At 36.2% G+C, this 25,184-nt stretch overlaps 1 protein-coding gene across 1 annotated transcript in view; it reads left to right on the plus strand.

Annotated features, from left to right (window-relative positions):
- The window catches only part of DNAH5 (dynein axonemal heavy chain 5), a 120,644-nt gene that overhangs the window by 68,145 nt on the left and 27,315 nt on the right, over positions 1 to 25,184 (plus strand). Inside the window, exons 47-59 of the mRNA XM_053942412.1 lie at positions 502 to 636; positions 2,188 to 2,310; positions 3,336 to 3,549; positions 4,166 to 4,389; positions 6,339 to 6,534; positions 10,651 to 10,823; positions 13,372 to 13,502; positions 14,360 to 14,513; positions 15,172 to 15,439; positions 16,034 to 16,265; positions 17,771 to 17,885; positions 18,101 to 18,277; positions 24,241 to 24,444. Coding sequence (XP_053798387.1) covers positions 502 to 636; positions 2,188 to 2,310; positions 3,336 to 3,549; positions 4,166 to 4,389; positions 6,339 to 6,534; positions 10,651 to 10,823; positions 13,372 to 13,502; positions 14,360 to 14,513; positions 15,172 to 15,439; positions 16,034 to 16,265; positions 17,771 to 17,885; positions 18,101 to 18,277; positions 24,241 to 24,444 — 2,346 coding nt within the window. The remainder of the gene's footprint in view (positions 1 to 501; positions 637 to 2,187; positions 2,311 to 3,335; positions 3,550 to 4,165; positions 4,390 to 6,338; positions 6,535 to 10,650; positions 10,824 to 13,371; positions 13,503 to 14,359; positions 14,514 to 15,171; positions 15,440 to 16,033; positions 16,266 to 17,770; positions 17,886 to 18,100; positions 18,278 to 24,240; positions 24,445 to 25,184) is intronic.

Consider the following 25,184-nt stretch of genomic DNA (forward strand, 5'->3'; position numbering starts at 1 on the left):
ATCAGGTCAATATTGAGATCAATCCTGAGATCAGGAACCAATATTTTCATGTACTGATGTGAGAGGGAGAAGCATATAGGTCAGGAGGCTCATATGTGACTCTGCTGATTGAACTCTGCCAGCATGGGGCAGTTACAGAATTTAGGTAGCTTTAGGTTATGAAACCCTATTCTTCACCAAAGCTGTGTCACATAAGCAATTGAAATTTTACAGATACTGAGTCTCTAGATGATTAAACCCTTTTCCAAATAATTAACTCCTTTCCTTATTAGTGTGATTGTGCTGGATGATATGGCCATTAACTGCAAACATTTTTAACTTGTCAGGCCTGCAAAAATCTGAGACATTAACTATTTTACTTCTACATGTCTCTCATGAAGAGTTCACTTTACATAACTTTTCTAGTTTCTTTTCTGTTTAAAAGCTAAATGGGACTGTTGAGCTTTTGCCAAGACACACAGCTCTTGTGTTTCATCTTATTTCGATGTTGTCTTTGTCTAGGCTGTCCTACTAATTGGTGAGCAAGGAACTGCAAAGACTGTTATAATCAAAGGTTTTATGTCAAATTATAACTCTGAAAGGCACATAACTAAGAGTTTGAATTTTTCATCTGCAACGACCCCATTAATTTTTCAGGTATAGTAGTGATTAATCTTCTCATACAAGATGGTTGGATTCAGAGAATATTCTGATAATTTGCCAGGAGGATGCTTCTGAAAGTGATTCTGAACAATAAAAAAGCACCTGTTCAAATGCTCCAAGCATTCTAACACATGATTTAAGACTTCTGTAAAAAAATCATTCCTTTCAACTTTTTCAGTAGCTATTGAGCTGTTCTTGGACTTTTACAATAACATGTCTATTATTGTCTTCATCATATTATGTTTTTGTGTCAAATGTGTCCATTCTCACTAACTGGGAAGAGCTGTTAGATTTCACAAAACACCATGGGTAAAATAAGTGCTACCCACAACAATCTGTCATTAAAAGTGTGTTGTCTGCAATTTAACTTTCAGTCATTACAATTACTCATTAAAAAAGTAACATGTGCAGTGCAGCTGCTCTACATACAATTATGAATGCTTAAATCCCAAACTGTACTGCCTGTCCAGAATTTCTACCAAACTAATTTGAATTATTTCAAGTGTCTTTAACCTCCTGGCAATATATTTGGGGAATACTTTTAATGCAGTCTGGTATGCCATGCCAAAGCACTGTCTGTGCTGCAAGTTTGCTATAACTTGATATAACTTTGATATAAGCTTGACGAATCACCTATCATCTGCCTGTATAGCATAGTAGAAACTACTAACATGTTATATAATATATAAACATGTAGTTTTGGTCTAAATTTCCTAAGGACTTTTTTCTTCTATTTATTGGGCTATAAACAAAAAGTAACATTTTAATAAAATAAATATAGATTTAATTTGTGATAGGTGAGATTCTGATGACCAGGACATCTGAAATAGATGTACAAGACTAAGTCAATTCTCTGTTAAGAATCTAGGTCAAAACATTCTGTTACAACACATGCTTTAAAATTACTCTAGCTTCTTAAAATCTTGGTCTAACTGATGCCAATTGTGTAAGACTGGAGCCTAAGCATAGTGTAAGAATGCAGATATTTAGGTTTATATTGAAGAATAATTATGTATGGTTAAGTGAATTTTCACTTAGGATAGAGTAAATAAAAACTGGACCTTAAGAAGAACACAGAAATGGAAAGATGACAAGAAGAACAGTTTACCAGCAGGTCTACCATTAGGCAAAATTTTCTCATCAAGTGTATTTATATATACGAGTTTAATTATAAATGTATGCTTTTATAAAGTATATTGATACCTGCTGGAAAGGTGTTCCAGAATTACATCTTCAATTTAATCTTTATTGCTAGCAATCATCAATTTTGCTGATAAATGAATAAAATGAAAGAAAAGTTTGAAACCTATTCAGATTTATTAAAGTGTTAGACATGGTTGCCTACTGTAGACACCAGCCTAGTGCTGTATACCTTGAGATTTCAGACATTCTAGTTTAACTAGTGCAATTACCTCCAGCAAATGCCTTGTCTAAACCTCACTTAGTAAAATTCTATGTAACAGAACCATCAATATGTTTAAGTGATTGAATCATGTATGAAATGAAGTGTTCTTTGTAACTATGCTGCTAATTGCTTTTTAACAGCGTACAATAGAAAGTTATGTGGATAAGCGCATGGGCACAACTTATGGTCCACCTGCAGGCAAAAAGATGACAGTCTTCATTGATGATGTGAACATGCCCACAATCAATGAATGGGGAGATCAGGTTAGTTTGTGGAAGAAGACAAAAGAAGACAGAAGGTTTTCTTTGGTTTTATGCTACACTGTAAAACTGGCTTCTCAGTCATTCAGAATAGGGTAAATTTGATATGTAGTACTTTAATTTTAAACTGTCTTTTTAAAGAACCCATCTACATTAATTTGTCAGGAATTAATTGAAAATAAATATGCTGACAGCAAGAAGCAGTTTGAGTGCTCCTTAGAACATGCCCATATAATTTTAATAATGTTTTTTAACAACACTCTTAATTAAAAATAAGAAGTCTTTAGCACACAAATTGTGATAGCAAACTGACCTTGCGGGCAATAATTGAAATATGCAAAACCTGGGAGGTAAGAAGTGTCTTCCCTGCTTCAGACAAAATGGAAGTAATCTTTTTGCATATTGACAAAGTTGTTCTGAAGTACATTGCTTTGGAAACTAATGTTAGAATTTCTATAGGAATATAGCTATAGGATGTACTCTCTGTAGGGTTTTTTCAGCTTGTCAAACAGAAATGTAGGGTATCCCTCTATAGCTAGAGAAAAGGATCTTGCATGCTTTTGTATGGAAGTAATTCTATTATTTCAGCTTGAAAACCATGCTTGTGATTGTTATATCTTAAATGCAATACAAATATTTTGTATCATTTGCAACATGATGCATTAGTGTGGGCTTGATTGAAAAAAGATGCAAAGATGCATTAGTTTGGGCTTGACTAGAAAAACTGGAAATTTGGTTTTAAAAGGCAGAAGTATTTCCAATGGAAATCATGCAGCATTTAAGTGAGAATATATTGTTATATGAATGATTAGTTCTAAACGAGGGTACCCTTCTACTCCCACAGTTTTTATCCTTAGACTTTACCAAATGTGTTTATTTGCAGTGCAGTTTTATCCTGAAGCAAATAAGCAGAGGATTAGGGGACAAGATATTGTTATACTCTTTCTTAGGTATTTCAAACATATGTTTCGTATTTCATTCCGTTGTACCTATATTATTGTCTTATATAAAACCTGGTTATTTTACAGGTCACTAATGAGATAGTTAGGCAACTGATGGAACAGAAAGGACTGTATAACCTGGAAAAACCTGGGGAATTTACCAACATCGTGGACATTCAGTTTTTGGCTGCCATGATCCACCCTGGGGGAGGTCGCAATGATATTCCACAGAGGCTGAAGAGACAATTTTCAGTGTTCAACTGTACTCTGCCTTCCAATTCTTCCATTGACAAAATTTTTGGTAAAGGGAAATTAGCTTTGTATCTATCTCATTTTTTAAAATAGTAGTTGATTTTTCCTTATCATTCTATTTGTACACATTATTGTTAAAATTGAGGCTTAATTCCCCTCTGATTTGTTTACCAGCACATTTTCCTTCAGTAATCACTCCCCACCTGCAATGTCATCAATCTGTGAATTTTTCAGGTCCAGCCACGTCTCTGAAACTCTCAGTATGCTCAGATTTAATAAGAATGCCATGAAGGTATTGTTTTAGTGACAATTCTAGACAGTTGCTCAGGTGCCACTGCTGCTAAGAATAAGTGACTAAAGACTAGACTTTCACAAAGAATGGGATCATACCGATCATACCAGGAGATTAGGTATTCAAGGCCAGTGGAAACTATTTTGTGAGAATAGGTACATTTTAATATGCTGTTAATTAAAAGCTAAATAACCACTGAGTAAGTGGCAAATGGTGTTAAGAATGGCTGAATCAAAATTTGAATATACACTGGAAAGCCATTTTAACAAATTTGAAAAGATTTTTGGGATTGGAAAAAAAACAAAACAGAAGCTTCAGATAATCATTGCTCTTGGTGTTGTGCTAATGTGTTTCTGATTTGGCAATTCCACAGGTGTAATAGGAGAAGGACACTACTGTAGTGAGCGGGGATTTTCAGATGATGTGAAGAAAACAGTAGCCAAATTGGTTCCATTGACACGCAGACTGTGGCAGATTACCAAGCTAAAAATGTTGCCCACACCAGCCAAGTTTCATTATGTCTTCAACCTTCGAGACCTCTCAAGGATTTGGCAAGGAATGCTGAACGCTACATCAGAAGTGATCAATGAACCACAGGTGAGTGCAGCACATCAGTGACCTTGTTATAATTAGTGTAGGAAAGGGGATGAGAGTCTATCTTGGCATTTGAATTTGCTTTAAAAAATGCAACCTTAGTGGGTTTTTTGAGGTAAAGGTGTTTCAGTTCAGCATTTATAGCACCAACTGAAACGACAACTTTGTTTCAAAACAACGACAAAGCCCATTTATTTTGTCACAATGTTTGCTTCTATCTGCTTTTCCTATTACTGACAAATGCTAGTTTATTTGAAAGAAGTGAGAAAATAAGTGAGAAGCAATGAACTTACTTTAACCCAATGAAAATGCTCATATATTGATTAAAAAATTGAATAGTTCCTCCTCTCCATTCCTGTCTTGAGACTTTCAGTCACTGCCTAATTTCTGTCTCACAAATGGTTTCTGGTTTATGGTTTAAAAAGAAGTAGTGACAAGTATTACTAATATTTTTTTTCCATAATCCATCTTTCTTCCAGTAAAACATAATTTCTCTTCTAATTGTTTTAAGGAAAAGTAATTAAGAGTTTTAAGCTCTGAAACATTTAGTGTTGAAAAAGCAATGTTTATGGTAAACATGGAAAATTTGTTAAATATTTGGGTTATATAATAACTTCACAAACAACATGCATCTCTGTTGAATAAGCTTCTGAATTCTACTGCATCTCAAATTTAAACATCAGAATGGATTTTAATTTCTGCAGCAAAACCATGGAGCACTTAGATTATATATATATATGTATTTGTATATACACACTCAATGTCTTTTGAAGTGTAAAAACCAATTGGTCAAAATAATATCATATAAATTTACATATTAGTTCTGAGAGTTGACATAGTATGCATCAATTGTACAAAGTGCTGTAGGCTGAACAAAAGGTCTTCAAGAAGTATCTGGAATTTTTTCTAGTACTGTAAAGTAATAATATAGGATTAAAACCAGTGCTGCTGGTATTAACAGCCTGACAGGTTCTCCTTCTTCGTCCTGTGACCAAATGGAGAGACTTCAAAGGTATATTGAATTTGGAGAAGGGATAATATAAACACTTAAACATTTTTCTTTGTTGTTATTCTCTAACTACTTTGGTTGTAGCATAGGGAGTGCTATCTGAGTTTGGCACGAAATTATTCGTGCCATGATGCTTATATTTTCACCCATCCTCTCCTTAATGACCAGTTATAAAAGTGTTTTATCGATACATAAACATGTTAACTGGTATGGATCTGGTTTTAGGGCTGAGGAAATAAAATCTTCATACACCTCACTTTGGAACGCTAGATTAAGCCTTCTTCCATAGTTAACTGAATATAATCTTAAATTGCTATTGGCCAGAATAAGAAGCTCAAGGTAGCTCTTCTGAAGAACCCCCCCCCCCCCACCCCAGTACTATTTCTTTTCTAATGTTAATGTTATTTTTAAATTAAGAAATGAAGGCAAAGCTTTAAAGTTGGTTTAGTTTTTTTGCAAGCCAAATGAGGTCCTCAGTAAAAGAGAGACATAGAACTCCTGGACCATGTCCAGCAGAGAGCTATAAAGACAGTTAAGGGACTGGGGCACCTCTGGGGACTGAGGGAGCTGGGCCTGTTCAGCCTCAAAATGAGAAGACTGAGGGGAGACCTCACCCCTGTCTGCCAGCATCTAAAGGGATACTGTCAGGAGGACAGAGCCAGGCTCTGCTCAGTGATGCAAAGCAATGGGACAAGAGGCAGAAACTGATTCACAGGAAGTTCCGCCTGAACATGAGGAAGAACTTTTTTACTGGGAGGGTGATGCTGAGAGGTTGTGGAGTCTCCTTCACTGGAGATATTCAAGAACTATCTGGATGCAATTCTGTGCCATGTGCTCTAGGATGACCCTGCTTGAGCAGGGAGGATGACCCACTGCAGTCCCTTCCAAAGTGGCCCATTCCAAATGCCCCCCTGCTTTTTTTTTTTTTTTTTTTTGTACGTAGGTGCTGATAAAACTGTGGAAGCATGAATGCAAGTGTGTTATTGCTGATCGTTTCACAACCTCAGAAGACGTTAATTGGTTTCACACAGCTGTGGCAAAACTCATTGAGGAGGAATTTGAAGATCCAAAAGCTTTGCTGAATCATGAAACAGATGCATTCTTTGTTGACTTCTTAAGGGATGCACCTGCAAGGACTGGTAAAGATTGACTTAAATAATAATGGAAATGACAAGACTAGGCAAGGGGATATGATAATTATAGATATTAAGAAAAATATGTTGTAAAATCTCATACTAAGTGCATGCATCAAAAGTGTCTGTTTTGTTCAGTGGCTTTGAAGGTAGTCCATGTTACCAGCTGTGGCACATTTTTATTGTAATGGGATTTCTAAGTCCGTATTGATATCCAGGTTGTCTGCGTAGGAGAGCCTTGCTTTCATTTAAATTGGCGTGGCAGAAAGAACCGCCAAATAATCTGCTTGAATCTTTATTCCAAAATGATGAAGGAAATGTGTTATAAATAACTTGAAATGGTGGGGTTGAAGTACTAGATAAAGGATAGCAAAGGTAACATGCCCTAGAAATCTGATAAAAAATTACTGTGTCTGGGCTAATCCAATACTCTTTAGGAAATAACTGTTACATGATTTTGTAACAAATGACTATTAATTCGAAATTTCCTGAATGCTAGTTAAACCTCTTTAAAAACCCATATTGCTTATAGCAATACCTTTTTGTCTTTCAAACAAAACCATGGTTTCACTGATCTCACTAAATAACCTGGGAATATTTATCAATTGTTGCAAAAGAACAAAAAACATTTGTTTGTGTTTAGGGGAAGGCCATTGGATGATTCTATTATCTGTGTTGCTATCACTGCAGTGATGGAGAGCGGAGGCAATAAGAGACTGTCATGAATGGCTAATGCTATTTGAACCTTTCTTGAACAATTGAAGTAGACAGCAGGCAGTGACAAAAGGAGAATAAAGGATAGGATATATTTCATTGGAAAGAATCAAAGAAAAGTAAAAGTAAACTGGTGTAAGAAAGGAAATAACTTGCTAATCTTTTTCAGTATAGAGAAGACTGAAAAGTAAGTCAGAATGCATACTGAGAGGGTGAAGAGTGATCTTTAATGTGAAAATTTAAGTCCACACTAGAAATCATCATATTGAACTGAAAAAGAAATATAAAATAATAAATGTATTTCTCAAAATTATTTGCCTTCTTGGTGACAGATTAAATGTACCTGTCCTGTAATGTGCCTTTTAGCATGAAACTTCATCTAAATACAAAGCAGGAGACTCTCATATAGAAAGGCTGTATTTGGCCTTCAATAGATTTCAGGACCTAACCTAAATCCTGAGCCTTGAGAACCCCCTTTCTGTTTTTGGCTTTAAATGAAAAGAATAACAAGCGTAATTTTGTTTTATTTGTCCCTATAATGGCATTTAGTATTTTCCATTATGATGGAAGTGTAAGAGCAGGACCTTGATTTCTGAGCTCTTAAATACATAAAGAATGATGTCTGACATTGTCTTCAGAGCCCTATGCTCAGATTAGTAATATGTTTACTGGTACTGCATAATCTTTTTGTCTCTGGGTTGTAAAAGCACAATATGTTTGTCCCTGAGAGAAATACATGATGATTTAGATGTTAGTCAACTTAGACCTCTAGCTTCAAATTAATTGTTAGTGGTGCTAGTGATCTCAAGACCCTTCACCTATTCAAAGGTGTTTTTATCAGTTGGTTTTGTCATTGTTATTTAGTACTTGTGATTATGAATCTTGAGACTGAGCAAGACTTTAAAATAGTAAATTTTGCTAGCTGCCTCTCTAAATAATGGAAGAGTCTGCCCTTAGGTTTTGTACTTGATTATACTGTCCTTGGACATTAATAATAAAACTGTAGGAACAGAATTAAGATGATATAATTATTTTAAATGTCTCAAAACTGTAAAAGTATCACTGCAGTTTAATTCCTTGATGTATTTCTTATTAGTTTCTTAGCTGCTAATTTGTTTAAATGTCTTATTCAACTTGTAAGAAATTTATTTTCACCTGGAATACTCCTTTTGTTGTAGTGCTTTTACAGGTTAAAATAGGAAGTCAATTGATTTAATTCGGTTTTAATCTAGAGGTGTGTTCAAATGCAGAAGAAATATAGAACTAAAAATTCTGAAATTGAGGTGACTTCAAGCAAACAAAATATGCAATATAAAGGACAGCTGAAAGAGAATTAATAGTATTTTGAGAAAGTAGGTTCTGTGGTAAAATGTGATTTTCTTAAACTATGTTTTTAAATATGTATTTTTTGGGTTTTAGTTTTGTTATTGTTTTTCTGTTGTTTTTTTCCTTTGAAACTGCATGAACATTAGAATGGTGCAATGGAAAGGAAATGGAGAAAAAGTTTGAAACAAGAAAAAAATTACCGACACTATTCTAAATACAGTAGAGTTTGGTTGGGGGTTGGAGTTTTTTCCTCCACCTTTCTGTCCCTTACCTTCATGTTGTCTACTAGTGCTTTACTAAGCTTTAGGGGAATACTTATTTTACTGGGATGACTTATTTAATTGATTTTAATTCTACCAATTAGAGATAATTTTCTGAATTGTATATTTCTTGAGCAAGTCAGGAGAGGCTTAGCAAAACTGATTGATCTAGGATAATTGGAAAAATACATCCTGTAGCATATACAGATCATGAAATCCTGAAACTAACTGAGCTAAATGTATGTAAATAAGATCAAAATTGTACTAGTATTGTGCTAGTATTATTTTTGAGGAAATCCAATCGACCAACCAAAAACCCCCTGTTGTCTGCCTGCTGGCACTGTTTCAATGAGATTTGTCAGTCATATATTAATGACATATGGTGTGGATGAGAAGTGAAATGAACTGAAAATTGCTGAATAGTCAAGGCCAGACAGTGTTGATCAGTGGCTCAAAGTCTAATTGGAGACCAGTAACTAATGGTATATCCCAGGGATCAGCACAGAGTCCAGTCATCCTCAATATTGTCCTTCGTGGTCTGGGTGATGGGGCAGAGTGCAACCTCAAGCCAGTTCCCAGATGAAACAAAACTAGGAGGAGTGGTTGATATGCCAGAGATTGTGCTGGCTCCCAGATGGACCTTAACTGGAACTCCATAATGTTCAGCAAAGGGAAGTGAAAAGTCCTGGACCTGGGGAGGAAAGGTCCCACATACCAATATACACTGGTGGTCACCCATCTGCAAGTCAGTTTTGGAGAAATGGACCTGGAGGTGCTGGTTGACACCAGTCTGAACATGAGCCAGTAGTGTACCCTTGCAGGAAGAAAAAACTAGTGACATCCTGAGCTGCATTAGATGAAATGTAGCCAGCAGGCCAAGGAAGGTGGTCTTTTCCCTTTTTCAGCACTACTAAGGCCACACCTGGAGTGCTGTGTCCAAGTCTAGGCTCCCCAGTACAAGAAAGACATAGATATAGTGGATAAAATCTATTGGAGAACTTGAACATCAGTAATCACATTTTTTTTTTCTTTTTTTCTTTTTTTTTACTGTGACAGTCTGGTGCAGGTTGTCTAGAAAGGTTGTGGAGTCTCTCTTTGGAGGTATTCATAAGCCACTTGAGCATGCTTCAAGGCCCATCTAGAGCAAGGGGTTGGGCCTTCAGAGATGACCTTCAGATGACCTTCAGAATTCCCTGCCAATCTCAACTTTTCTGTAGTTTTATTTGCTGTAAGAATTCTTATTAATGAAGGCATGTCACCTTTTAGCATGATTAAGGCTATGAATGAGGCAGCAGCACTGTTACCTCCTTTCTTTGAGAGTTGACTTGTGCCTTTCATATCACCTAAGGAAACATGTGTATGCTAATTCATACTGAATATATTTTTTGTTGTGGCAGTTATTAATTTCAAGAGTTTTTTCTAGTGCAATTATTTAATCAATTTAGACTGTTTTTCTTTTACAGAAAAATTATTTGCAATTTTTAACTACAGTATTTATTTACCTTCATTCTCTGGTGCCACTTTTTTTCCTAGCACTTAAACAAGTATCATTTTTCATCATTCAAGTTTCAGATAAAAAGAAAGAAGGCTATTTAGTTTTTTTTCTCGTTTTGTCTTTAAAAATTTTGTTGCTGAAATTACCATATCTTACAGGCAGGGTGTACTCAGCACTCTCATATGTACATCTAACATATAATATTATGTATAATAAATCTGTTTCTGGGTGGTGAAACTTCTAGTTACCTTCACTTACTTACCCCCTCATTGAATCTCTGTCAATTATTTAAACTGCTAAGGTTTTATTACTTGCTTTTTGTTCTAGATGAGAAATCAGAGGAAGTTAATTTAGATATTCCCAAAATCTATGAACCAATCTCCTCATTTCATCAGCTACAGAATCGTTTAAATAAGTTTTTACAAATATACAATGAGAATGTTCGTGGTACTGGAATGGACATGGTTTTCTTTGAGGATGCTATGGTTCATTTAGTCAAGGTACAGTCTTGCTGGATTGCTGTTTGTTGTTGTTCACTTGCCCACATCTCTTTTGAGTAGAGGTATGCATGAATCAAGGTAAATTACTTCTGAAACTGCAGCAACTAATTTATTGCTATCAAATATTTGATCTGTCACACTGTGACTAGGTATTAAAACCTGTTAAAAACTTTTCAGAAAATGCACCAGATGGAACTATTCTTTTATACCTATCTTTTATGTTTGGTGGTATCATGGTGCTAGCTATTCTAATTCTATTTCAACCTTCCTTCTTCTTAATTCTTCTGGGAGCCCATCCTGTCTTTGGAATGAGTCAAATGAAATTCAGGTTAAGACGTAATTGGTTGCTTCTGAAGGAGTATGCACAGCAGAGTAGGAATTAATGTAGTCCAAAATTCTTTTGTAGATCCACAGTATGCTCACTACTTTTAAAGTTCTTTTGAATATGGATTGGAGTTGACCATAACTTTCAGCACAGCACAGTTTGATATGATTGTTAACACAGAATAGGCCTCATACAAAGGAGAGCCTTTTTTTTTTAACACTAGAACCCCTATTGTCTAAGTTGAATACTGAGGTTTTTGGTATTTTTAAAATTATTAAGAACTGAATATGTACTTGCATCATCCTCCCAAATACAGTATTAAATATCAAAACAATTTAAATTTAATTATAATTGACAAACACCTTGCATCTGTGGTTTTCAAAATTTTTGAGTGAATTCTTGTTATTTCACAAAATTAGTCTCTTTCTTTCTAAGGTTCACTGCAAAATTAATGTTGTTCTGCTCTGGGTTTCTTTAGAACAATTATAAATCATCATCACACTTCCCAATAAGTTTCTTATTTATTTCTAGGAAAAAATTATATAAGTTTGGGATGTAATATTTTTTTTTTCACTGAACAGCCACCTGTCATCAGGAATATCTTCTTTGGGTAGCTACATGGTAAATACCTGAAATATTTTATTAGTATTTGCTTGGATAAAATTATAATTTTATGCTTTATACAAAATGCATTGCTTGGATAAAATGTGTTTCTATGATTCTAAATTCTTGAAAACAGGAACAACTGTGTAGAACTGAGACATCTTCTAAGAGAAAGTGAGATAGGCACAGTTGAAGTAATGCCTAATCTCAGCTGACATAATATGACTTAAATGAGTTAAAGCTGAGGGATATCTTAAATAGAAAACAAAGTTTCCAATTAACAACAGCTTGTGTGCCTCTGCCTGGAACAGATCGAATAGCCATTATTGAAATGTTCAGTGATATTGCAAGGGTGTTGTGCAAATTAAATTTTCTTTCTCTGGTTAAATAATAAAACTTAGAATAAACCTTCATACTTGATTTTATCTTTCTTATGAAACATTAACCTATGGAAAATAACAAATACATTACATTCAATATGTAAAATAAATAGGTTTTAAATTAGAGGAAATTGGCATGATTATTTTTAATAGCTTAGAAAGAAGTCGCTTAGAGGAAGAGCAAGTAAATAAGTGTCCAGAGTTGTTTATTGACATGATGGAATTCTGGAGTCATCAAAGAACTGTTCAAAATAATAAAGAGAACGGAAGCCAATCCTGTGCATCATTGCTTATATGAAGGAGACCAGCTGCTACCCAGCTGGCTGGTATTATTGTGTTTTTGAGAGGGAATTGGCTCTGTGCTGCTCTGGATATTAGTGTAGGCCCTTCTGGGTACAGTGAAGGTCTGTCCACTTGCAACTGTTGGACTGCCATGTTTCATGGTATTGTTTTTTGGCTGTGGGCAGTAGGACAAGTGCTGTATGAAGTTCACAGTTAATGCTGATTTTTTTTTTTTTCTCTGAATTCTAAAGGGTAGGTTTGTTTACATTGCACAGTCCTGAATTGAAGGGAAATGCAGAGCAGTAGGAAGCTACTGCCTTTTGATTAAAAAGATAAATAATGAAGTGGGAAAGAAATGTAGATCTAATTGGGGGATGTTTCATTGTGATCAAATATTCATACTTGATACTGTGCATGTTTTCAGTCAAGTAAATAAGAAGTGTAACAAATTTCATTATAAAGGCAGTATTATTACCTGCTGCAGAGAATAGTGAAGACTCTTTGTCCCAGATTTAACATGCCTGGGATATGTCTTTTGGGTCACAAGGAAAGGACCTGGTGAGAAGAGTCTTACCAAAGTTATCCAGAGGTCATGGTATTGGGGATATTATTATTTCCTTCCCAATTTTGATAATCCCTCATGCTGTGATAGCACATCACCAAGAAATCACAGCTGAGATTTATTTGTACTTTGTGGGAGATGTAATTCTACTGATAACTGAACATACACAGTGATGGAATCAAATCGTTGCTATAATATTTGACAGGTCAACAGTAAATATTGCAAAGTACAAATGTCCACAGAATACATTAATAGTAATATAGAATCCCTTAATTAAACCTTAAAATTTTCATTTGTTCTTCATTTCTAATATAACTTTATTAATAGGGTAGCATAGAATTTTTGGGTGTGTAACTCTTACACATTGTAGCAATAAATGACTGGTATATTACACAGATTTCTCGTGTGATTCGCACTCCTCGTGGAAATGCTCTCTTAGTTGGAGTTGGCGGCTCAGGAAAGCAGAGCCTGACAAGACTGGCATCCTTCATAGCTGGGTATGACACTTTCCAGATAATGTTGACAAGGTGAGAATTACCTGAAATTTAACTAAATAAGTACTTTGTGTTTTAAGTCTTCTTATAGATAAAACAGTCTCACATTCTCTGCTTAATGTAGTCTGATCACCATCACATAGAGTGGAAGGACATGAAAATCCTTTGAAACTTACTAGATTTGCTTGATTTTCTACAATAATTGTGAAGTTTTACTATCTTTGGAGTAGGAAATTATTTTGTTTCTTTCACAGAATGAGAGAGAATATTAGCAGTGTCAAGTCTTTACCCAGTACATTAAATGGCACTCAAAATATTTTAGGTGGTTATCTATCCAAAAGGCCTTTATGAATTAATCTTGTAATATTTGAAATGCTGTCATCTGAGGAGGTTGAATCTTTGTCCCTGTCCTCTAATTTGGTAGATCTTACATATATATCAGTATTTTGACAACTTTTTCCAAGTACATTTTTGCCTTATTTTGTATTGTTCAACCCAATGTGGTTTCTTTTGAAATCGCTCACAAAAGATAAAAAAATAAATTATAAGTCATTCTCTGAATGCTTCAGAATGAATACCTTTCCCATTGTCTGTAGTACAGGTCAATTTTGGCATTCAAATAAGAGGTCATTTTAGAGAAGTGAAATTATTTTAAATCTTTTGCAGGTGTGTTGGCTGCAGAAGAAATTGTAGGTTCATATGTGGCAATGTCCCTTGGTGTGGATCTCCTCAGAGGATTTATCTGATATAATCTGATATAAGCACCTTTTTGCCTTGATTATCATAAGACATTGTTTCTATCTTAAATTTGCTTGGTTTTTTTACCCTTTTGTTCAGAAGACTTTTTTAAAATGAGATGAGTATTCGTTAATTTTTTTTCTTTTTTTTAGATCATACAACACTTTAAACTTGATGGAGGATCTGAAACTCTTATACAGAACAGCAGGACTGCAAGGCAAAGGCACCTGTTTTCTTTTTACAGACAATGAGATCAAAGATGAGTCTTTCTTGGAATACTTGAACAATGTTTTGTCATCAGGAGAGGTAAGATAACCAATTTTCTGCTTTTTCAAATTCATAATTCTGAGGTAAAATAACATAATTTATTTGAATATTTTGTTATAAGTCAAAGAGTACACTTCCAAAAACTAGAACTCAAGTGCTTTTTGTCGTTAGAGTATTATTAAAAATGAATGCAGTCTACAAAATCTACAAAGTCCTAGGTTAGACTGAGAGAAGCTATCTCAAGGAACATGAGAACAGCTTTAAAAAAATAAAATTGAGACTTGAGAAATATTACTGATGTTTTAACAAGTTGTCTGTTAAATCAACTATTAGTGTACAGTTAGTTTTTGTATGGTAAATTTATGTCCAGAATTGATGGATTTTATTGATTTTATTTACTTATCTATTATTTCAGGGTTATGTTGCAGAGTAATTGCTAATAGTTATTAGAATATAAAGAGAAGGAATAAAAGCTATTGGAGGGTGGCATTTAAAATTTACAGCAAGTTTGATTTCAGTCTATTTAATGGAATTACTTCATTAAAACTTCTTGTTAAAGAAGCTGGGGGGTACTAATAACTTCAGTGTCTGAGATGTATGTCCCTTCCTACAATGCTGTGTATTAAAAGAACCTTGTGCTATATCCTCTATTTTGGATCATCTCAAAAAGCATGAAAAATCTTCCTTCTTCCCAAAGGTGTCAAACTTATTTGCACGTGATGAGGTAGATGAGATCATTAGTGACCTCATTCCCTCCTTCAAAAAGGAGCATCCACGAAGACCTCCAACCAGTGAAGCTCTGTATGACTATTTCATGGCCAGAGTCCATCAGAACCTTCACATAGTTCTTTGCTTTTCACCAGTAGGTGAAAAATTCCGAAATAGGGCCCTGAAGTTCCCTGCTCTCATTTCTGGATGCACTATAGATTGGTTCAGCCGATGGCCTAAGGGTGCTCTGGTGGCAGGTATGTGTAGGTTTTATCTTTGCAGACACATAATTTTCTGATCAGTGGTCATGTAGCTGTTTTAATTCTGTTGAATTTTAACAGAAAAAACTTCCTTGATTCTAAAATTTGATGTAGGCATTTTCTTCTTTAAAGCCAGTTTTATTAAGCTGTCAAAATATTTCTAACAGAGGAATGGTTTTGAGCACAGTTTAAAGAAAAATTCCCCGTGAAGATGTCTAGATGTCTTAAAAGTATTTGTAAAGAAGGCAAAGATGCTACTAAAGAAAGATATTATTTATGAATGTGTCTGTGATAGGACATATAGAGGAAGGCTGTGATTACCCAGTCCTTGGTAGGTAGCAGCTAGGTTCAGCATGAAAAAGCAGTTGCGCACTTTGGAGATGAAGAATGACAGATCCTTGGCTGTACTTTTTACTGACAAGTGTGGAATAATATTCAGAATCTAATTGTGAAGAGTAAAGAAGACTGGGTTTTCAGAAGCGGGGTGAAAGCCAAGATACTACATGCTGACTTGTTTTATAGTGACTTGTTTATAAGCTAAGATGTTTTTGTAAATATTTATTAACATTTAGGCTTTCTTTCTTTCCTAAGTGTCTGAACACTTCCTGTCCTCATTTGATATGGACTGCACTGCTGATACAAAGAGGGAAATTGTGCAGTGTATGGGCTCATTCCAGGATGGAGTGGCAGAAAAGTGTTCTGATTACTTTCAAAGATACAGACGTTCTACACATGTGACTCCCAAATCCTACCTGACCTTTATTCAGGGATATAAAACCACATACAAAGAAAAGCATGCCGAAGTGCAAATATTATCAAACAGGTAAACTACTCAGGTTACTTCTATTTTTCTGTAGTTTTCTTCCCCAGGTAGGTATAGTTTGATATGCTTCTTTTCAATGTGTGGCTTGTCTCCTCACACAGCAAAAAAAAGGTTATTTTTAATTCCTAAAATTATGTGAAGGTGTAACTTATTCAGATATTGTAGTTGCTCTTGTCATATTTGGGGGGCTGGGGAGAAAGAGTAGTGATGCATGAAAAATAGAGGTAGAGGGAATATGAGGTGAATATAAATGATACCCATGTGTTTTTAAAGAATAAAATAAGACATCTACATGTAATTTTATATAATATTGATAATAGCATTTAATTTGCCCGGTGGCAACATTTGTTTCCTAACTGAACACTTGTAATCTCCTGTTATGAACACGTAAGGAATGTCCTAAGTGGTTTTGTGAACACAGAGCCTCACTTAGACTCCTGAGCTTTTTAATTGTATGTTATTAAGGTTGTTTCGATATACTTATTTCTATTTTCAGATGCTTTATTAAACTAATGATATCTATTTGCTGATATATCTTCATGTCAGGAGCACCCAGCTGTAATGTAAAATTAGCAATTAGTGCATTACTTGGTATCACCCTTAAGAAAAACTTCCTTTTCCATTTTGAAAGATTGTCAAAAAGAACTGGAAACCTTAAAGAAAGGCTTAAACTTGTTTATTTGGCTTTGAAACATGTCTTCAAAGCCAAATTGAGTTTGAAACCTGTAGTTATGTTAGGGGTGAAGGCTTATAAAACAGAAGGGTGTTGCCCTGTTTTCTACCTTGAGGCTTACCAAGTTAGTTCATGGAGTCCAATTTCTTCCACTTAAACTTAGTTTAGCACTTAGTTAGCACTGTCTGAATTTGTCAGGGGTTACACTTTGTCTGTTCTCCTGTATTTGTTCAGCTCTCCAAGTACTGCATAGCCTTTGCAACAACAGTCTCTGGAGAGGCCTTTTAAGCTTATCTGAAAGGTCCCAAGGGAAGAATTTTTGATAGAAAAAAAGCACTGTTGAAGGGGCATTTTAATGCTGAATCAGAGAAGTCTTATCTCAATACTACTTTTCTTTTCCTCTCTTTTGTTTGGTCTTGGTTTCTTTTCAGTGTCCACTTCAAATAAGAAATATTGATTGGTTATAATTTTCAGAATTTTGGTGACCAGAAAATGCTTTCTGCTGCACAGAACTCAGTTCTTTGATTATTGGCTCAAGAGGGACAGTGACATTTATAGAACAATGTAGGATTTTTATGCAATCCTACATGATACTGTTTGATCAGAAGTGGGTAAAATTTCAAGCCACAAATTTTATTAATGTACTTTATTGTCCACTTTATTGATTCTGAAGATATCAGAAATGTAAAAGTTCTTGTCCAAGTTTTATTTTTGGTGTGAAACATCATTTGCAATTGTTCATTCTGATTAATGTGATTTATTCTACAGATAGAAAGTAGAGTGTAAATTACATAACGAATGAGATGCTTTTTATTTTGCTTTTTAACTTCAGAATAAATACTGGACTGGAAAAATTGAAAGAGGCCTCTGAGTCAGTGGCTGCTCTAAGCAGAGAACTGGAGGTAAAAGAAAAGGAACTTCAAATTGCCAATGAAAAAGCTGACATGGTATGTACAGCCTTCAAAGTGTATTGCTGTTTGATTATTTTTTTTTTCTCCTTTTATTCATTCTATTTTGAAAATGTGAATCAATTAAAATGAAGTTAAGTGTTGAAAAGAAAGGATCTTGGAGAAAATGATGTTATTTGAGTTTTCTGGAATTGGACAGATATGATTTTACAACAAAAACTTAACTATGGCATGCGGGTTTTCTTACATTCTAGGTATTGAAAGAAGTTACTGTAAAAGCACAGGCTGCTGAGAATGTGAAGGGTGATGTTCAGAAAGTGAAAGACAAAGCCCAAGCTATTGTAGACAGTATCACAGTTGACAAAGCCATTGCTGAAGAGAAGCTGGAAGCTGCCAAGCCTGCTTTGGAAGAGGCAGAGGCAGCCTTACAGGTTAGTACTTGGACTATGTATAACATTTCCACTAAGAAGGTGAATGTCTGAAATACAAAATTGCAGGTGCATTGCATAACTCTTCACTTGATAGAAAATAAATATATGTATTTTGAGGCTTTTTATGTTCAGTTTTGTTTTTCTTTTTTTCACATGAGTACCAACCCAAAATAGTCAGTTTTCAGAAAAGAGCAAGTTTTAACTTTCTTTGAAACTGTAAGTGAATTCAGCATGTGCCACAGGTTGATGTTAGACTAGTAACTGAAAATTGAAACTATCATTAAACAGCTTGTGTGCAATGAGTGAAGTGCTGTTCATGTAGAATCAGTTGTAATTCCATCCAAATCCAAACCTTCTATTTTAAGTTTGCACAAAGAAATTGCATTTTCAATAAGTTTTCTGCTCCACTATTTTCTGTCTTAAAAAAAAATAAAATAATTCTTAGGGGTTGTAGCATTATCAAGACTTCATTTCCTTCACCACATTTTTTTGTAAAGCTTTTTAAATAGAATGTCCATATATTTAAGATTAAAAAAGATTAATATTTGTTGATCTTGCATAATATTTATCTTTGTCTGCTCAGCTGACTTTATAGGAGGATGTGCCTCAAGACATTTTGCTGTGAGCAGTACTAGTGGAACCTGAAATATACCTGTTAGATGCTAGCAGGGAGATCACATCTCAAGAAATGGAAAAGTATGAAGAAAAACCTGAAGGATAGACAAACCTCAAAGAGTTTTATGTAGATTTGCTAGAAATTAAGCCTTTCCATTTGAGAGGCTGCCAGCAGTTGTGATGGTTAAAGACTGATTTGAAGGAATGTCATGATTAGCTTTGAAACCTAGTGTAGAAGAATTTTTATGGATCTTCTGAATGTAAGACTTCACTTAGAGTGAGAGATGTTTAACAGCCTCTGTCTGTGTGTCGTGGTTTGACATGGAAGTGAATTTTTTCTAGGAAGTTGGGTCAAACTAATCAGTGGTCAGGTTTGGATATTAGCACTTAGAGTGACTACTGAAAGTATGGACACGCCTCTGAGAACACAGGGGGTTAAAAGCAAGAACTCCCAGGAGAACTCTCTCTTTTGGTTTCGGTCGTCAGAGAGTGCAGACTCCCCCCCTGCCCAGCCTTAGGCTGGGTGGGGGAGGGGAAGCCACGCGGCTTTGTTTAAGTAGGCCGAGGGGGCTGAGGGTCTGGAACTTAGCTAGCTCTTGTAGACAGAAGGGTGGAAAGAAGCAGAGATGCTTTTGCCCCCCCTCCCCATGTGGGAAAGAGACGGAGAGTCTGGCGGCACTTAGAAATCTGCCGGCAGAGGAGAAGGAGAAGGGGGGGAAAATGCCTAGCGTGGGAGGCGGAACGTCAGACTGAGATATCAGCCGTCTAGGGAGTCTGAACTTTTAACTCTTTCGAGAGAATGAAGGCTTTTTAAAAGTATTACTCTTCCTTGATTTGTAGTGGAAGAGAGATAGTCTGGGACTTGAGATGTTAGAAGAAGAAATATTTAAGTGGGAGGAGATGAAGAAGTAGCTTTTAGTTGGACTTTTCTTGTTAGCTATGGACTGAATTAAAATCTCTTGTAATAGAGATTGCATTTTAAGGGGATGCAGTGGTGACCCAGGGAGACTTGTTTCAGCTTTGAACAGCACAGGAATAGCGAGAAACGAAGAGAGCTGAAGAGAGAATAGTGATACCCTCTGTCTTTGGGAAGAAGATGAGTCCTGTTTTTAGACCCCTCGGCCTCAGGGGAAAATGGGGGGGACTGTAGTCCCAGGATGAGAAACTGAACTGTTATATCTTTGAGTCCATGGCAAAGCATCTTTAAAAGAGCCCTACGAGCAGTCTGTCCATGCACAGTGGTGAGAGCACTGTGACATGGAAAGGAGAGTGTCACACTGGCAGATTTTTCTTCCGGGCAGTTGCCATGTGTGACAGGGAAACACAGGGGGGCAGCTGTGTTTCCTGGGGGGCCTGTGGTGCAAGAGAGACTTCTCTCTCCCTTGATAGTTTAAACATAGATTACCTGAAGGGTGGTAATTTGATCAAGAATCCCGGGTGATGTTTCATAGCTGGGTGTGTTTAGAATTAAGAGGAAGAGGGGTAGTTTTAAAAGGTCTTCATCCTAGATTTAGTTTATGTGTTTTCTGTATTAGTAGTAGTTTAATAAAGTTTTTCTTCCTTTGTTATTAAGCTTGAGCCTGCTCTACTCTGTCCCTAATAACATCTCACAGCATTTATTTAGGGAAAGTACATTTTCATAGGGGTGCTGGCATTGCGCCAATGTCAAACCATGACATTTTTTGGTTCCCTGACCGGGAAACGAATTCTGGTCAAGATGAAATGAAAATAAGATGAGAGCTGTGAGATGGGATCAAAAAGAATAAGAGCAAAGCATGTATTAGGTTATGGTGCCAATATAGAGGTGGAGGGTTAGTGTAGGTTATTGTTTTATGTATAAGTGTGTTGAATGTAATTTTGATAATAATTTTAGAAATGTGTGTTCTCAGAGGCGAAGGGTGGAGTGTCGTGGTTTGACATGGAAGTGAATTTTTTCCAGGAAGTTGGGTCAAACCAATCAGTGGTCAGGTTTGGATATTAGCACCTAGAGTGACCACTGAAAGTATGGACACGCCTCTGAGAACACAGGGGGTTAAAAGCAAGAACTCCCAGGAGAACTCTCTCTTTTGGTTCCGGTCGTCAGAGAGTGCAGACTCCCCCCCTGCCCAGCCTTAGGCTGGGTGGGGGAGGGGAAGCCACGCGGCCTTGTCCAAGTAGGCCGAGGGGGCTGAGGGTCTGGAACCCAGCCAGCTCCTGTAGACAGAAGGGTGGAAAGAAGCAGAGATGCCTTTGCCCCCCCCCCCATGTGGGAAAGAGACGGAGAGCCTGGCGGCACCTAGAAATCTGCCGGCAGAGGAGAAGGAGAAGGGGGGGAAAATGCCCAGCGTGGGAGGCGGAACGTCAGACTGAGATATCAGCCGTCCAGGGAGTCTGAACTTTTAACCCTTTCGAGAGAATGAAGGCTTTTTAAAAGTATTACTCCTCCTTGATTTGTAGTGGAAGAGAGATAGTCCGGGACCTGAGATGTTAGAAGAAGAAATATTTAAGTGGGAGGAGATGAAGAAGTAGCTTTTAGCTGGACTTTTCTTGTTAGCCATGGACTGAACCAAAATCTCCTGCAATAGAGACTGCATTTTAAGGGGATGCAGTGGTGACCCAGGGAGACCTGTTTCAGCTTCGAACAGCACAGGAATAGCGAGAAACGAAGAGAGCTGAAGAGAGAATAGTGATACCCTCTGTCTTCGGGAAGAAGATGAGTCCTGTTTTTAGACCCCTCGGCCCCAGGGGAAAATGGGGGGGACTGTAGTCCCAGGATGAGAAACTGAACTGTTATATCTTTGAGTCCATGGCAAAGCATCCTTAAAAGAGCCCTACGAGCAGTCTGTCCATGTACAGTGGTGAGAGCACTGTGACATGGAAAGGAGAGTGTCACACTGGCAGATTTTTCTTCCGGGCAGTTGCCATGTGTGACAGGGAAACACAGGGGGGCAGCTGTGTTTCCTGGGGGGCCTGTGGTGCAAGAGAGACTTCTCTCTCCCTTGATAGTTTAAACATAGATTACCTGAAGGGTGGTAATTTGATCAAGAATCCCGGGTGATGTTTCATAGCTGGGTGTGTTTAGAATTAAGAGGAAGAGAGGTAGTTTTAAAAGGTCTTCATCCTAGATTTAGTTTATGTGTTTTCTGTATTAGTAGTAGTTTAATAAAGTTTTTCTTCCTTTGTTATTAAGCTTGAGCCTGCTCTACTCTGTCCCTAATAACATCTCACAGCATTTATTTAAGGAAAGTACATTTTCATAGGGGTGCTAGCATTGCACCAATGTCAAACCATGACACTGTGATAATGCTTAAAGGACAGCGTGCAAAAGTCTAAATGAAGGTTCATGACCTGACAACTGGAGAAGGTTTGTATTATAGGACCCTGATATATAGCCACAGGAAAAAGGTAAAAGAGCTAGCAACAACAAAACAGCAAACCTGGTAGTGGGCACGCATTCTGACAAGTGAAAAAATAAGCAATGTTAATTAGTCAGCATCTGCAGTATAAAGAGGGCTCCAGTATGCTGGGTCTGGACCTGTATCTTATTAAAGGTTACTTTCTGCTTTCTACTAAAATGGCTGAACCAAAACAATACTGCTCTTCTTGAAATGCAGGGTGCTAATAGATGAAAACTTGATTTCAAGAAAAAGTGAAGCTGGCATTATTGTAAAACTTCTCAATGGGAAAAAGTATTTAGGCTTAATCTTGAATTTCTTGAATTTTCTATTATAAATTCCTTTGCCTATGTCTAAAGGGGAAAGGCAAACTATCATAAAAAGAGACCTAGTCGAATGTGTCTATGTAGTCTCAGCATTCATTCATTTGTTCATTCATTCCCTTAAGCAAGAATCTTCTCTGTATGAGTCGGCATCTTTCAAAAATGAATCTCAGAAATTAATCTCTGAATAATCATTACAGATTTGCAAATTCAAGCTAGGGATTCCTATAGTAGAATTCTGCTTGCAGAGTAGATAAATGCCTATTAAAATATTTGACAAATAGAAAGGCCATTTCCCAGATTAAAAAAAAAGTGATTAGCTATTTTACTCAATTTTTAACATATTTTAAGAATGATAAATGCTATATTAAGAGAAAGGCAGGTGCACAACATCTTATAAGCATTTCTAAACATATAGTGAGACTAGTTTTTTAAAGTTTGAGTAAGAATTGTCAGAGTTCAGTAGAACTTTGTTGCACTTTGCCCTGTAATAAAAATAGCACATTAAATGCACAACTATAGACAAGTAAATAAATAAATAACATTTAAATGTAACAATTTTTCCACAATTTGTATGTTAGCAAAAAAAAAAAAGCTGAGCTGAATTTCCTAATAGTCATAAAGAAACACTGGGTAAAGTTTTCACGCAGATATCTGGAAAATCTCTGGTGAATTATTTGGTGCACACTGAACTCAACAAGCAGCAAAATATTGAAGGGAAACCAAGGGCTGGCAGAGGGAAGGCGACCTGGATAGTCTGCAGTGCTTTGAATTCTCTTTATTGAAGCATAGACACAAGTAATTAAAATCTGCCTTCGTGAATTCCCAGTGAGGCGTGTGCTAGGCTAGAAGCAAGATGTCATGACACTCACAGTAATCTGTTGCTTACTGTTTGGGCTGTCGTGTACTTGGACTGATTAAAGTGCCTGTAAATAAGCTTCTGCTCAGAGTTGTGTGTGTTGTAGCAGCAGGTCTGCCCATCAGCTGTTCCCGTTGTTCAGTGGTTTTGTTGCTTTGTATGTGGTGCAGTAAACACTGCTCCTCAAATCAAGCCTTCTCTAAGGAGACATCTTCAGCAGACTTTTCTAAGTCTTTTCTGATTCATGATGTAGAGTTATGAGTTACAATGTTAGACTTGCACCCTAGGCTTATTTAGCCTTACTTATTAGGGCCTAGGTTTTCATACCTTATTATAATATATTTATCTATGGCCTCCTTCTATGCCAGGAATATTCCTGGTAAGATGTACTAGGAGGTACAAACATATACATATACCAGGCCTTCTCACTGGTTTCCTTAATTTACCTTCATTTCCTGGATGTTAACAAAAAATATTTCCTTTCTAGACACAGTTTCTGGTCATTTAAAAAACAAGTAAAATTTCAAGATATTTCTGGTTTGTTCTTTTTTATTGTCAAAACAGTTCATGGTAATTTTGAGCTTTAAGGTATGGAGATGCTGTGCTGAGGTTTCCTAGGAGTTGATGGGAGTTAGTAGTGAAAATCCTTCTAGCTTTGTGCTTTTTAAAGGTAAAAATAACATTATATATATTTTTTCTCCCATTGATTAATACTGTTGGTGAGCTTATGCCCCATGTTTTATTAACTAAACAGTAACAGTAATTACTTTGCCCTTTGTTTTCAATTCCTAGACAATAAAACCTGCAGATATTGCCACTGTGCGCACACTGGGTCGACCGCCTCACCTCATCATGCGTATCATGGACTGCGTGCTGCTGCTCTTCCAGCGTAAAATCAACCACGTGAAAATTGATCAGGAAAAATGCTGTACTGTCCCATCGTGGCAAGAATCGCTGAAGCTGATGACAACAGGCAACTTCTTACAGAGCCTACAGGTGCTTGTGCAACCTTTTCCTTCTTTTTTTTTTTTTTTATTTTTTTTTTATTTTTTATTTTATTTTATTTTATTTTATTTTATTTTATTTATTTTTATTTTTATAATGTAAGAAAATAAGGGACAATGTTTTCTCTGGTGTTCATAGGAGAACAAATGTGCAAAGGAAATCGCACAGCAGATCTGAAATGATAAGGGCTTAAGAATAAATATGTCAGAATGAAATAAACTTTAATCCTTCTTGCAAAGTCATGTTATAAATCAACTATAATTTTTCCTAAGTAAGGCAATAATATTGTTTTAGGTGACAAATGACTCAAAGCTTGAAGCATTTGGTTTGGATAGCCATTACTTATCTGTTTCATTAAAGCTGATAACAAACATCTTTTTTTCTGGTATTTAACTTTTCATTAATTTTCAACATTTCAGCTTGTGCACTGGTTTGGAAAAGCATAGATGATTATTAGGATGAACACACCAGGACTTTTTAAAATTTGGGATTTTTTTGGTTCACATGATTTGTCTAGGGAAATGGAATACAAATCCCTTTTCATAACTAAAACAAATAATATTATGCTTTATCTATTTGGAATAAACAGTATGTTTCCCTGCTCCGCTGAGTGTTATCGTCCCTGATTTGTGCATTTTGTGTTTACTTAATTTGTCACTTGTCTAGTCGGAGGCTTGAGCAGCTTTGTATGGTTGGTAGTGGCATGGATTCACATTGCATCTACTTGTAAA

Source organism: Vidua chalybeata, chromosome 1 (assembly GCF_026979565.1).
Source record: "Vidua chalybeata isolate OUT-0048 chromosome 1, bVidCha1 merged haplotype, whole genome shotgun sequence".
NCBI classification, from domain to species: Eukaryota; Metazoa; Chordata; class Aves; order Passeriformes; family Viduidae; genus Vidua; species Vidua chalybeata.